General features: G+C 40.1%; 1 protein-coding gene and 1 long non-coding RNA gene across 3 annotated transcripts in view; one reads left to right on the forward strand and one right to left on the reverse strand.

The window, feature by feature from the left end:
* The window catches only part of LOC138808007 (uncharacterized), a 386,844-nt gene that overhangs the window by 106,459 nt on the left and 265,482 nt on the right, over positions 1–14,903 (reverse strand). The gene's annotated exons all lie outside the window — the stretch shown is intronic.
* Gabrg2 (gamma-aminobutyric acid type A receptor subunit gamma2) overlaps positions 1–14,903 on the forward strand; it is a 65,118-nt gene that overhangs the window by 9,461 nt on the left and 40,754 nt on the right. For both annotated transcript variants that reach the window (XM_069993956.1, XM_069993957.1), the window contains exons 2-4: positions 7,862–8,013; positions 9,702–9,769; positions 13,010–13,230. In XM_069993956.1, the coding sequence (XP_069850057.1) occupies positions 7,862–8,013; positions 9,702–9,769; positions 13,010–13,230 (441 nt within the window). The remainder of the gene's footprint in view (positions 1–7,861; positions 8,014–9,701; positions 9,770–13,009; positions 13,231–14,903) is intronic.

Consider the following 14,903-nt stretch of genomic DNA (forward strand, 5'->3'; position numbering starts at 1 on the left):
GGCTCTACAGGAGCCATGTTTTACAATTTGTGCACTAGCATTTTGGGCTTGGGAAGGAAGGAAGGATACGCTATTCAAAACAAAAGTAGTAAAACAGTATGTCCCTTCCGTATTCCATTGGTACTATGGTTTCCTAATGATTTAAAGCTTCCTTGCCTTATTATAAATTTGCAAGATGACTAATGATGCGGAAGCTTTGTTCTAATGTATAAATATTCCATTTACCTATAAATCCAACAAGATGGATTAAAATAAACTTAGATAAAGTTAGAATTATTTGAAATCCCATTGGGATCTGTCTGTTTGTTTGTTTTTTCACATTGTTCCAGAATTATTTTGTACTCTCCAAATACATTCAGAACGCATGAGTTGGTGGTCCTTCTTCATAGTAAACTTGAAACTATAATAAATCCAAGTGGTGCTCACAGGAAAAGTCTGTCAGAACCACAAATGGGAGAATGAACACAAAATACTATCTGAAGTATTTGTAATTCCTGTGTGTGCAAATTTAGGTTATATAGAGATAAAAAGGTACTGTAAGTAACCGAGGCTTTGAAATTTAATCAGTGACCTGAATCAATTAACTCCATGCTTCCTTACATCTGATTACAAACAAAAAATTATTTCCCATTACTATGGAGAAGACAATTTGACTATATGAATTTTCTGTGAAATGTGAATGTATTTGAACTTGATACGTTTGACTGATTATATGTAGATACTCGCATGAAACGGAATGGACCTTTGTTTTCATACACGTGCTCTTGGTGACCTGAAAACGACCCTAAAGCTGCAACAGCTCAATCTTTCCTTCATGCATCACTTGGAAGCACACAGAGGCTGTCCTGTCCATCTGTGGCACTCCTGCAAATGTGGGAAAACCTGCGCATGTTTATATGCGTGACCTTTTCTTTTTCCTAAAGAAAACCACAAAAGCTGTCTTAGTTCTTGAACATAGTTTTTGTTCTAGAAGAACATCCTCTTTTTTTCCTCAGACACTGAGACTGGAGAATTAACAGTGAAGCACACTGGTAGATGGAACTGCAATGTCAATGTAGAGGTGCTGACAGACAGACATGAGTCATGTTCAGATGCGTGCAAGACAATGCATTGTTATTTGAGAGTTGCCTTTTTCTAGTTGCGCAGGCACTGTTTGTCTCCTTAGCTAGACAGGAGTTGTTTTGATATGAACACTGTGTGCTACACATTTTTTGTCACCTATGATTGTGGCTTACACAATGGTCTCTGATACACACACGTCCTTCAGCGAACAGATTCCATAAGGCACTATTTTCCCAAATTCGGCAATGACATCTGCTCATTTATTTACTGAGCATTTTGTCATAAAGCCAAGGAGTCTATCTTGGAATATAATTTTACCTAAGACAGGTAATGAAAATAATAAAACCTGGAAATTTAGTGTCATTTTTCATAACAGAAGACAATGCAAATGCAATAAAACTAGAACCATGTTATCAAGTTCTTTTCTCTGACCTCCTTTGGTCTATCCGACACACTGAGTAGATTAGCAGTTTGGAGAGAATGGCTAAAGACAAATTACAAATACAGGGAGATTTTTGTCCTTAATATAATTATACATGCTGAAAGAAAATTTAAAAAGAATAAAAGCTTTCTAGTTGTATGCTTTAATGGCTTTTAAGGCTCTGCCTATGTGAACCTTCCAATCGTCTCGCGTCCTAGGATCTGCTATGTAAACTTGTCTTATTAGGACAAGCAGGGCACTCTTTTTGTTTTTTGTTGGCCATGGGCTTGAACTCTGGGCCTGGACGCTGTCCCTCAGCTCTTCAGCTCAAGGCAAGCCTTCTACCACGTGAGCCACAGCACCACTTCTAGTTTTCTGATGGTTTACTGGAGATGAGAGTCTCATGGACTTTCCTGCCTGGGCTGGCTTTGAACTGTGATCCTCAGATCTCAGCCTCCTGAGTAGCTAAGATAGGTATGGGCCACTGGAGCTCTGCAATCTTAATAGATGTAAATTTTGTGGACAAGCTGTTTTGAATTTCCATTATACCTTGAACAAAAGGCACTTTCTTGCTTAAGATCTGTTACCAAAGTAATGACTTATTCTAAGGAAAGAAAAGTCCAAGTAACTCTACTGCATTTTGGGGAAGTAGCTCTTCTTTCTGTCCTTTAGACTTAGTTGAATTCCAATATTTAGTCCCATCCTAGAGCAATGAAATTAGTCTCTTAAGAGGGTGATCTCCAGCACTGGCATTTTCACAGCCTGTGAGTAACTTCACAAGCAGCCAGGGGTAGGAATGAGTGGTCACTCCATTGTGAACACTCAACTGTGTGATTGGCATATGTGCATTTATTTTATTTTTTTTTGGGGGGGGGTTCTGGTCGTGGGCCTGAACTCTGGGCCTGGGCACTGTCCCTCAGCTCTTTACCTGAAGGCTAGCACTCTACCACTTGAGCCACAGCGCCACTTCTGGCTTTTTTTCCCCCCGCTTATGTGGTGCTGAGGAATCGAACCTAGGGCCTCATGCATGCAAGGCAAGTGCTCTACCACTGAGCCACCTTCCCAGCCCTGTATGCGCATTTTTAATGCATGGTAGTTCATCTTCTAAATGAAGAAATACCAATTATTTCCTCTTTGAACTAATTCTTGGTGGCAAATAATTACAGTCTTGCCTGACAATATCTTCTATAGTCTGTGTATCTTCTATGGCTAAAACCATTCTTAGATTTCCACAGTCAGAACACACACACACAAATACAGAGTCCATGTACATTTCCTGAGAGGGGGACTATGGCTGGCTTATTGGCCAGAAAAGACCGATTTCACGTGGAGTTTGTAAAGTCTGTTTAGTAATTGAGAAAACAGAACTGAGCATTCTCATGAACCTAATCACATTATTATCCTTAAAAAATAAATCCATATGAGAGGGTAGTATGCAAAATGACTTGTCCCATTTACCACTCAAGTGAATATCATATTACATGGAAGAAAGTCCCCATAACTCTTATTTTATTGCAAGATGAGTTTTTTTTTTTTTTACAAATAACCACACTGTAATTCTTTATAAAGAGAGTAATCATTATCCTTTGATGTTTCTTTCTAACTAGAATTTAGAATCCTCACTTATTCTAATAGTCATATTCTCATAGATTATTTGTTCATTCCACTGTAGATTTGGGCTACTGCCATTTCAATCACCAAGACTTCAATGTGACCATGATTTTTCTTAAACATATCATTTAGTAAACATTACATAGCTTTTTAGAATAAATCTAGGAATGGAATTTCTGGGCTATAGGATATACAGATCCTCATTAGTAGTAAACAACAGCATAGTATTTCTCTTCCAACAGTGTGAGTCCTAGCCTCTTCATCTCCTACTTTTTGAGAGCGTATAAACGAATCACAAAACTTATTATATGATCATATGCACATAACTGTTGGGTCTTTTTGGCCTGCTCCTATGCGTATTCTCCTTTGCCCTCCTGTATGACTGACTGTCTAGAGACCTGTACAATTTCTTTTTTTTGGGGGGGGGTCTGGTTGTGGGGCCTGAACTCTGGGCCTGGGCGTTGTTCCTCAGCTCTTTAGCTCAAGGCTAGTGCTCTACCACTTGAGCCAGAGTGCCACTTCCAGCTTTTTTCTTTTTGCTCATGTGGTGCTGAGGAATCGAACCTAGGGCCTCACACATGCAAGGCAAGTGCTCTACCAGTGAGCCACCTTCCTAGCACCTACAAAAGACTCCACATAGAGCTCCCCTATGACCCAGCAATCCCGCTTTTGGGCATTTACCCAAATGTTCACAAACAAGACCACACTAAAGCTACCAGCACGACTGTGTTTACTGCAGCATTATTTACTATAGCTAAGATATGGAACCAACCCAGATGCCCCTCAGTAGATGAATGGATCAAGAAAATGTGGTATATACACACAATGGAATTCTATGCCTCCATCAGAAAGAATGACATTGCCCCATTTGTTAGGAAATGGAGAGACTTGGAAAAATTTATATTATATGAAGTGAGCTAGGCCCAAAGAAACATAGGTCCCATGGTTTCTCTTATTTGCAATAACTAATATATGTCTGAGTCAAGCAGAAAAGGTCAGATAAGTTGATGTTAGGGAAATGAACCCTAAGATATGTATTCAAATGGTTTTTTTTCTTTCATTCGATTGTTTCTAGCACATTTATAAGATTATTTCTTTGTTGCTTTGTATGTCCCTCCCCCACAGTATAACCCCTGTTTCACTGTATTTGGTGTCAGTATAATTTGTGGAGGGGAAGGGGAAAAACAAATCGTTTAAATAGGGATACAGGTGGACCCATTGCAACAATGAGATGTACAAGTGGTTATGTCGAAAACAAACTTTACAACTTTGGTGCGGGGGGGGGGGGAGGGGAGGATTGGGTGGGGGAGCAGGGGGAGGATGGGAAGGTATGGTAAGGGGAAACAAAGGAGGAGGCTACAATGGTTGATAAGAAATGTACTCATTATCTTGTCCATGTAATTGTAACCCCTCTGTACAGTATTTTCACAATTAAAAAAAAAAGATGATGTTAAGCAAAATGTACCCCAAGATAGGGACAAAAAGAAATAGCTTACCATAAGAAGGCTAACACAGAGAAAAGAAGCTAGAGCAATAATCTCAGAGCATGGCTTGCCATTGGTGTTTTATTTTTTTCTACCGACTTTCTGCTCTTGTGAAAGCCCCAGTTGCCTGCTCCACATTTCCCCTCAGCCTCTTCTCAACTACTCTGGTTGCTACTGGAGCCCACCCCACCTACTTTTTGGGAGGCTGATTCTGACTTTGGTAACAGTAGTAAGAGAAATAATCAATCAACATGTCCTCCTCCTCTAAATTATATATATATATTCCTACTCATGCTGGCTGGTGATCCACAAATCGAGGCTTTCTGGGGGTATTTTAGAAAAATGTACCTCTCATTCTTTTGGGGGAGGGTTTTGGTAGTTCAGCTCTATATGTTCATGAACGTAAACAAGGAGACATAGAGGTAAAGAATTGTGATGTGTGGCCACATGGTCACATGAAGCACGGGGGGATCTGATGAGAAGAGTGCAGAGGAGGTGCCCCAGACAACCTAAGGTTTGAATATGTAAGAAGCTGAATTCAAGTATCCCGTCCTGCAGCCATCCAACTCAGTCTGCTGACAATGCTTCCCAATGTAGATTAAATTACATTTAACCTCATAATAAAATTCATTTTTCCTGACCAAACTCCACATTTATTTCATTAAATAGATCATCGGTAGGCATTATTAACCATCAATAGTCTGCATTTTCACATAATAAAATATATATTTCTGATGAATGATTTGGTCAAATAGGCATGTTAACAGCTGTTAGTACGTATGAAAAAAACAAAAAAATCGAACTACTTGCAAACTAAGAAAGTCATTCTGAGTAAGACAAGTCACCCTCAGAATATTACTTGCCTGGCTTGCTTCTACCCTCATTGGGAATTCACACTCATGTGTTCACACTCAAGTAAAACACACCTCTCTCTAAGCCCCTGCACAGTTCACGTGGGCATCCTTGAGGAGTGGTACATAACGCCACAGACCATGTCCCACAGATAGGATTGGGGACAAGGACCTCCAGAGCCCTATGCAACAATGACAAAGTCCTCCAGTTCTAGCATGCAGAATGGAAACCCCGCCCATGGTCCCATGCCAAGTTCCCTGAGCTCTCTGGAGACAGAAGTTCCCTCCACTTCCCTACTTCTAAACTTGTACCAATGCCATCCTTCCTCAGAGGCTGGAGGGGCCTTGAAAAATGAAACAAGGTATGTACCTTGTTCCTGCCAGTGTGTTGCTTTCTAAACAGAGGCAGTGTTAAGTGAGACAGCACATCACCTCAGTTAAGTTACATTGCAAGCTGTGTCTCATGCCTCACAGGAGCGAACACACCGCAGACATCTGCAGCGGTCAGCTTATGAAATCCCAATGCTGCTAACTTCGTGTTGTAGGCGCTGTATCTTTTTATTGGTTTCAGACATAAACTAATTTATGCTCCTAAGGGGAAAAGAAGCAGGAGTGATGGTTTCTTTTTATTGTTTGGTGAATGTGCAAGAGTAGCCTCTTTAGCCACAATTTCCTTCCAAATCCTTGCAGCAGGATGGTGATATATTTTTGTCTTTAGGAAATCCAAGTATATACTGGCAAGTATAACTGTGACCCCTTAACTGTCGAAAGAGGATAATTACAGGAATGTTAGTGTCTTAAAGATCAAATAGGATTAGTATTTAAGCTTTTAAAGTTACTTCCGTAACATGATGAAGAAGAGTCTGTACAAATGATCAGTTACCGGTACAGTAGCCACCCTGTGTTGGTGCCACCCCAGATTCCTCTGGATGGGGTCGGATCCCCAAGCTTCATGATTATAAAACAACAGGCTTATGCGTATTGAAATTTGAATAACTAAGAGAAAATAATTGAAGTAAAAAAATTGGCTTGAGAAATAGATATATATTTAGGATACATAGCAATTTGGTAGTTAACAAGATTCATCGCATATCATCTGTTTAGGAAAATCAAATGGGGTAAAAAACTGTGTTGCAAATGTGTCATTTTTAATTTTTCATTCTAAGCCAGAAGTAGGTGGCTCACACCTGTAATCCTAGCTACATAGGAGGCTGAGATCTGAGGATCAAAGTTTGAAGCCAGCCTGGGCAGGAAAATCCTGGACATTCTTATCTCCAATTAACTACCAGTAAATCAGGAGTGGAGCTGTGGCTTGAAGTGGTAGAGCGCTAGCCTTGAGCAGAAGAGCTCAGGGACAGAGCTCAGGCCTGTTAGTTCAAGCCCCAGGAAGGGGAAAAAAAATTTTCATTCTAAGCCACAGATTCACTGAACACAGATAAAAATGAAAATGGCAGCTCACTATCTCTAGATCTGAGAGGAGGGAGGACAGATTTGGAAGTTGAGGAAAGGTTGAAGAAAGTGGATGGATTTGGAAAGAAGATGGATTTTTGATCCATCTGCCAGCTGTCTAGCTTCCATCTCAGAAAGTTCTACCAGATGTAGGAACACAAGACTAAAGTACAGGATATCAGATGCCTCTCCAATGAGTCCAGTCAGATAACTAAATTACAGGAGATAATGTGAGTTTTCCATTGGACACAACAGGTAATTGACTTCTATGATTGTTGGCTATCAATCATCTGAGTTAAATTCCAGTGTAGGAACCTTTGCTGTAATAAAGGGTGACTTAAAGTCTGCAACTACATTTTTCTTCCCAGTACCAGGTTCCTAACAGCTAAAGATAAATGAACCGCCCTTTCCTGCAGTGCCAGTAAAGGGGGAAAAACACAAATACACACACCCTGGGGGAAACAAAGGCAGCAAGACTGAGCTTCTCCACAGTTCCGTTGACGGGGGAGAGGCCTGCTGGCAGTCTGTGGGAGTGAATCTAATTATCACTCTCTTACTTTCATTAATAGGTTGGAGCAGGCTAACTTTTCTAAGGAAGAAGAGGGAGACATGCCTGAATTCTTAGGCTACGCTATGATAATTTAAGCAGCATGTTCACAAAAATAGCTTTTTTGTTAATAAGTTCTTCATGAGGCTGTGCAGGTGGGTGGACGAACGTCAAAAGCAGGAAAGGCAAAAATAAATGATAGCACATGGCATATTTATAGACTAAAGGGCAGAGCGTTCTGGAAAAGTGGAGGGAACTCTTTAATACATTCTGGTTTCCATTAGTTATTCTAACCACTAGGTGATGTTCTCAGTTTCTTACATTCCTATAATCCTGCTTAGATTCTCTGCCTTTTCTACCAGTGTTTGTGGTGAAAGTCAACTTGGATATAATCTCGTATTTCTTGACCAAGCGTTTCATTTGTTTATTTTCGTAGCTTTACTAGCCAAAAATCAGATGATGACTATGAAGATTATGCTTCTAATAAAACGTGGGTCTTGACTCCAAAGGTCCCTGAGGGAGATGTGACTGTCATTTTAAACAACCTGCTGGAAGGGTATGACAATAAACTTCGACCTGACATAGGAGGTACGTCAGAATCCTTCCTGGTAAGCCACAGAGAGGGCACATATTCTTAGAAGAAGACATTAGCATACTTCACAAACTAGGAAGGCACACGTTCTACTATGTGTTGTCAAAATAAATATACAAGGAACACTCAAGACTAGGAGCACAAGAGCTATTAATAAACTTAACATGAAGAAATAAGTGTTAAGTAAAGCTAAAAATGCAAATTTTCCTACATATTACAATGGCTATTTAAAAAGGGACAATTTCTCATGAAGCATAATTTAAAATAAAATAGAAAGTAACAGTAGAGACTAGAGAGGCGATATTGATTACCTACTGCCATGTAACAGTCGCAGCATTGCTGTGCCAAGAACGTCAGAACTGGTCTAGCACTTCACAGGGGAAATAGGCTTGTCTACGCTGGGGTTGCTCTTTGAGCATGAATACTCTAAGTAGCTCTCATTCTACTTGTGGGAGCAGTCTACTGTCTAGGAGGATCTGCCTCATGGCAGAAAACAAGAATGAGAGAAAGTAAATACCCAGAGGCCTAGTGTCTAGGCTTAGAACTGGACCTTTGTACATCTTCAGCCAAAAATGTCTGACTATGCCCAGATGTAAGAGACATCAGCAGAGCCTCACAGGGGAGGAGACGGCATGGGTATGGGTGTCAGCATTCTTGAAAAATTCCATCTGCCACAGTTCGGACATGCAACCTTCAAGGAAAAAGAATAAAGAGGAAAAAAGGGTTCTTTGTGCACTGAAGACCAGAATGACAGGAGGGATCTTTCACTAAGTGTTAAATTAACATGGAACACGTCCATTGGCTCTTGGATGGCACACTGCAGATTCTACCCCATAGAAAGGTGCATACCAGCCTCCACAGAGCTCACACACACTCAGCATCCAGGAAGTCATCATGGTAGATGGCACAGTTGGTGTATTTGGTGCTAGCCAGATGCCCCTGGAGGTAAAGTGGACCTGCAGACGAGAATCAGGACAAATGTCTCCAAAGCAATGTATAGTTCACACTGCTCTTTATGTCTGTGTCAAATTTCTGATGCATAGATTTTTTTTCTGGGCCCCGAAGTAATTATTTTCCATGTGGGTCAAGTCAGGTTGTAAGGTACAACTAGATTCAAGAGCTTGCTGGGAAAGTAGTATAATTAAAGGGATCTGAGGAAAGAAGGAAGAAAAGCTCAGAGCACTTTCTTCTCATTTCTTCATTTTAATGTAAGTTAAAAAGGATAGATGGTTTGAAAGCTCTACTGTGCTTGTTTATTGCAATTGCCTGCTTAAAAGAGTTGCTTCACAGGGCACTGGTGGCTCATAACATTTGTAATCCTAGTGACTCAGGAGGCTGAGGTCTGAGGATTGCAGTTCAAACCTAACCCTGGGCAGAAAAGTCCTTGAGACTCTTACCTCCAGCTAACAATGAGAAAAACAGAAGTGGCAGTATGCTCAAAGTGGTAGAGTGCTAGCCTTGAGCAAAAGAGCTCAGGGACAGCGCTCAGGCCTGAGTTCAAGCCCCAAGACTGACCAAAAGAGTAGTTTCTTGGATACAAAATTATTATGCAAATATGGTGAATTAGTAAATTCATTTTGAATACTTCTAATTCAGCTAAATAGGATTGTCCTAGAAAATTAAGACAAAAACAGTAGAATTCAGTACTTCTCCAATGCATATATCTCTACAATTCTCTTTGCAGTGAAACCAACCTTAATCCACACAGACATGTATGTGAATAGCATTGGGCCAGTGAATGCAATCAATATGGTGAGTGTCTTCATAAAACTATTTTTTGGCATATATAAAACGAGGAATATATAAAAATCATTTCAATTTTGGAAGGGAAAAATAAGTCTTTTACCTCCATTTTCTCTTTTGCAATTTGAAGATAATTAAATTTTGAGGATTTTGAAATAAGAGCTGAATGTGATTGCACATAAAATAAAGCATGTGTAATGATGATATATTGCCCCAATTCAGCAATTATTGTGCATTTTCCAAAGGATCATGGCCTAATGTGTTTCAAAGTAAGAAATGTTCCCAGGAAAAATAGTGCATTGGTGTTACAATATTTCATTTTTTTCTGTACCATTTTCTATCCGAATCTGAGATGAGAAACTAGACTAAGTCCATAATACAAAAGAGTAAAATGGAGTAAAAAGGAGCTGACTGTGGTCAGCTAATATCACTATGATGTGTCCTATATATGATAATGCATTGACTGTGCTGTGATTTAAAGTGTTCACAAAACTAATAATAAAGACATTCTCCTAAGACAGAGCGATAGATACAAGATAAACATGTGTATCATTACCTGCAGAATCATAACTGTTTGGCTTGTTTAAGTACTAACCACTCTAACATACTACATTCTTTGTATTCTGAAAAAAATGACAATATAAAAAAATACACTATAAACTGTAATGTAATTCTGTTCTTGCTGCTAGTTCATTCTTTATATTATTTATATTATATTATATTATATTATATTCTTTATATTATCTGTATTATCTTTAAGTAGTTATACAAAGGAATTGCCATGCAACCAAGCAGTTTACAAATGCAGTGCATCTAGATCACAGTTAGAACTCTGTTTTAAGAGTATCAGTCCCCCAGAAATGTCACACGGTTTGGAAAATGCTGGTGTTCAGACTTAAATATCTATCTATCTATCTATCTATCTATCTATCTATCTATCTATCTATCTATCTATCTATCTTTTTTTTTTTTTTGGTCAGTTGTGGTGCTTGAATTCTGGGCCTGGGTATTGTCCCTCAGCTCTTCAGCTCAAGGAGGGCGCTCTACCACTTGAGCTACAGTGCCACTTCCGGTTTTCTAGTGGTTTATTGGAGATAGGAGTATCATGGTCTCTCCTGCCCAGGCTGGCTTTGAACCGTGATCCTCAGATCTCAGCCTCCTGAGTAGCTAGGATTACAGGCATGAGCCACCGGCGCCTGGCTTAAATATTTTTTAATTGTGCTTGGTTTTGTTTTGACCAAAATACACCTGAAATTATTTAATTTTCTCCTGACCACCTTTGTTAACAATGATTTCACAAAACATGTTTCCTTTCTGTATAATAAACTTCACACAAGAAACTGAATGATGAATGAGTTGACGTAGCTTACCCTACTGGAAATGTCCCCAATTACAATGACACATGATAGAAAGTGGCTCTAGGAAAGAATACAGAGCAGTATACAGGCAAGAGAAATAGTTCCCAAGTCTGTGAATGCTGGAGCACATCAATACTCTCCTTGGTCCTTCGTATTTTTCAACATGAAATGGAGTTCAGGGTACTGGAATCAGAATGTGAATAACATTTGCTTGCAACTTTACAGAGAAGACTGGGTTATTATTATTATCATCATCCAATTTGTAGAGCTGACCAAAGCCAAATAAAATAAGACACAATTAGGGATAGTTATTTGGAATCATTCAGATAGCAAATAATTTAACTTGCTGTTTATTATACTAGTTGATCCTTTCTATACTACTCAGACAGGTGATTTCTTCCCACCCCCCTCTCACTTTTCTTGTGAGTCATGGGGCTTGAACTCTGGGCCAGGGCACTGTCCCTCAGCTCTTTGGCTCAAGGCTAGCACTCTACCTCTTGAGCCACAGCACCATTTCCAGTTTTCTAGTGGTTAATTGGAGAGAAGAGGCTCACAGACTTTCTTGCCTGGGCTGGCTTTGAACCATGATCCTCAGATCTCAGCTTCCTGAGTAGCTAGGATGACAGGCGTGAGCCACTGGTGCCCGGCTCACACAGGTGCTTTCTTAACTGAGATGATGCATGGAAAATGTTTAGCCAGAGGACCAGCTGAAAATAAGTATTTGTAAATAATACAAGAAAAATAAAATAATAATAGCTAGCCTTTTGATGAACTACTGTGATGATGATGATGATGATGATGATAATGAAGTATTATATAAATCTGGAAGTAGCTAAGTATGTGTTTGGGTTCACTGTTTGTAGATAAAGATGAAGAAAAGAAAAGTCCATAAAGGGTAGACACTTTCTCCAAAGTCTATTTCCAAATAAGATAGTCACCCTGGAACCCTAGAGTCCTGACTCCACACCTTGTGGTCCAAAGTTCACCCTTCATTTGCTTTTCTATGACCAAAGTCAGCTGTTATCTAGTTTACTACTGAGACTGGAGGGAAATCTTTGCATTCATTGGTCATTATAAAGAGCACGCTTTGTGGTAGAGATTAGTACAGCACTAGGAATTCTATTTTATTGGTTAATTTCATCCTAGTTAGAGAAAGAGCAACAGTAAATCACCTGAAAACCTGCAAAGTACTTTTTGCTGGGAGCTTGCTCTTTGCCGGATGTGGTGCAATTTACTTTATGTGTCTTCTCTTTCCTTTCTTCACCTGACCTAACCAGCTAAGTTCTTTAGAGACCCCATTTTATTGTGTGGAAACTGAATTTCTGCTCTCCAGCTTGCTGCTCTTCTGAGGATTCTGAGCTTCATACCTGACCCTGTAACAGGGGCTCTAGGCCTGGGAAACTGGCTTCCTTAGGAGACAGCGCTGTCTGGAAGCCATTTCAGGTGTCAGGCCCGCCAGAGGGTAGAGGAGAGGCAGGAAGGCTGTTACTTTAGCAAGTGGGAAGTAGGAATGAAGACTACTGCTAACCGGTCCGTCCGCAAGGACTGTGCTCTACAGCAAAACAATGAGCCAGCCCACAGCATGCTAACGCACCCCAGTTCATCAGGCTGGGATGACGAAAGCGAAGGATAGCATCGGGGCCACCGTCTTTAGTCAGAAGCCATTTCGACATGTCTTAGTTTTCCATAAAAACACCAAGCTGGTCGAGAAACGAAGTGTTTAGAGATACAGCTTCATCAGTAAAACGTTGCTTCCTTTCAGATGATTCAGAGCCAAAATAGCTTCATCTCACACTGGCAAATAAGCACAAGACTGAGCTAGAAAACTACTCTACGGTGTACTATTATTGTATTAAAGACGTTCTGTCTTATCTTTTCCCTTTTAAAACAGGAATATACAATTGATATATTTTTTGCCCAAACATGGTACGACAGGCGTTTGAAATTTAACAGCACCATCAAAGTCCTCCGACTGAACAGTAACATGGTGGGGAAGATCTGGATCCCAGACACCTTCTTCCGAAACTCTAAAAAAGCCGATGCGCACTGGATCACCACTCCCAACAGGATGCTGAGGATCTGGAACGACGGCCGAGTGCTCTACACCCTACGGTAATCCCCACCCGACACCCTCGGCCTGGGACTCGGGGCTCCCCAACTTGCTAGGCTGGTGCTGCTCTACCACCTGAGCTATGTCCTAAGTTCCTTTGCTTTAGTACTTACAAAACAAACAAACAATGGTGTCTCAGGTTTTTGTTTAGGCCAACCTGGGCCACAAGCTTCCTCTTTCTACCTCGTGTGTACAGGGCATCCTCTTGTATAAAGGGAGTGTGGACATATACTATCACACCCAGCTTACTGAGAGATGGAATCTTGGTAACAGCCTGGGCTGGTCTAGAACTGTGATCAACCCAATCTCTAATCTCTCAAATTGTTGGGATTACAGATGTGAAGCACTATTCCTGATCTCTATCTCGTATCTTCTGAATTTATTATTGTTGTTGTTATATTATTACTATTACTATTATTGGTGTCAGTTCTGGTTCTTAAATTCAAGGTCCAGGCACTGTCCCTGGGCTTTTTTTTGGTCAAGGCTGGAGCTTTTCCACTTGAGCCATAGCTCCACTTCTGGATTTTTTTTTTGCTAATAAGTTGGAAATAAAAGTTTTACAGACTTCCCTGCCCATGATGGCTTTTAACTATGATCCTCAAATCCCAGATTTCTGAGTAGCTAGGATTACAGGCATGAGCCACTGAGGCCTGGTTTTCTGAACCTAAATATTAAGTAACACTAGGAAGTTTTCTATTTAAATTAGTTGCTGTCATTATCTTAACCCACTTCACACTGGTACATTTTTAAGACATTTTTATGTCGAAGTTCATGCGAGAGTATGGTCGAGGAGCATTAGTCGATGGGGAACAGACATCTGGTTCGAGTTCTGTGCTGCCCATCTTACTGTCTATGTTCATGTACACTGTACATTGTTTATGTTCCGTGCTGTCTTACTGTCTGTATGAACTGGAGAAGCTCTCCAGAATATTTTCTTCTGCAGCAGGTTGAGGGAAGATGAATGACCCAGGCTGTGGTTCTCGAGGTACTTCCCAGCTTCATTTATAGCATACACAATGCTCTTGCTTGGTTCATTTGTATCAGATTAACTGAGAACTCATGGAAATTGCAGGGATAGAAGGCACACCCCACACTGTGATGCTTTTCTCCATTTGTCCCATTACAACTGCACAAGCCCTTGCACTTCCAAACTGCACGGATCTAGGTCTTTCTTTACAGAGCTGATCTTTACGGCGTGGTAGATATTAATGTTACCTAGGCATGCATTCATGATACGATTCCTCTAGATTTTTGCATCCTAGAACTTGATTTGTATACTAGGCACTAGTGACCTATTTGATGTCTTAGGTAACATTCAACATGTAAAATATAGTTCTTTAAAATGGCCCCCAAACTCTTATCAGAGTTAGGTCAGTTAATTGGAAAAATGGCTATAATTGCAAAAGAAATTTATTGCATTTATTTTATATCCATCATGGGTTTTTTATTAGAGATAAGGTAATGAATGGAATTAGAAACAGGGAATCTAAGCCTATCTGATTAATCAGAGCTTAGTGTAGCTTTAGAAATGCGAAGTCAATCACCCTATCGTGTCCCTTTATTGTTCTCATAACATCGTAGTCAATTTTTATTTCTATTAATTTGAGAAATTGCTACAATATTTAATTATAAAAGCCACCTCAAAAACATCACTCATGATCATCAATTAAGGCCT

This window comes from Dipodomys merriami, unplaced genomic scaffold (assembly GCF_024711535.1).
Source record: "Dipodomys merriami isolate MVZ:Mamm:240054 unplaced genomic scaffold, mDipMer1.0.p SCAF_44, whole genome shotgun sequence".
NCBI classification, from domain to species: Eukaryota; Metazoa; Chordata; class Mammalia; order Rodentia; family Heteromyidae; genus Dipodomys; species Dipodomys merriami.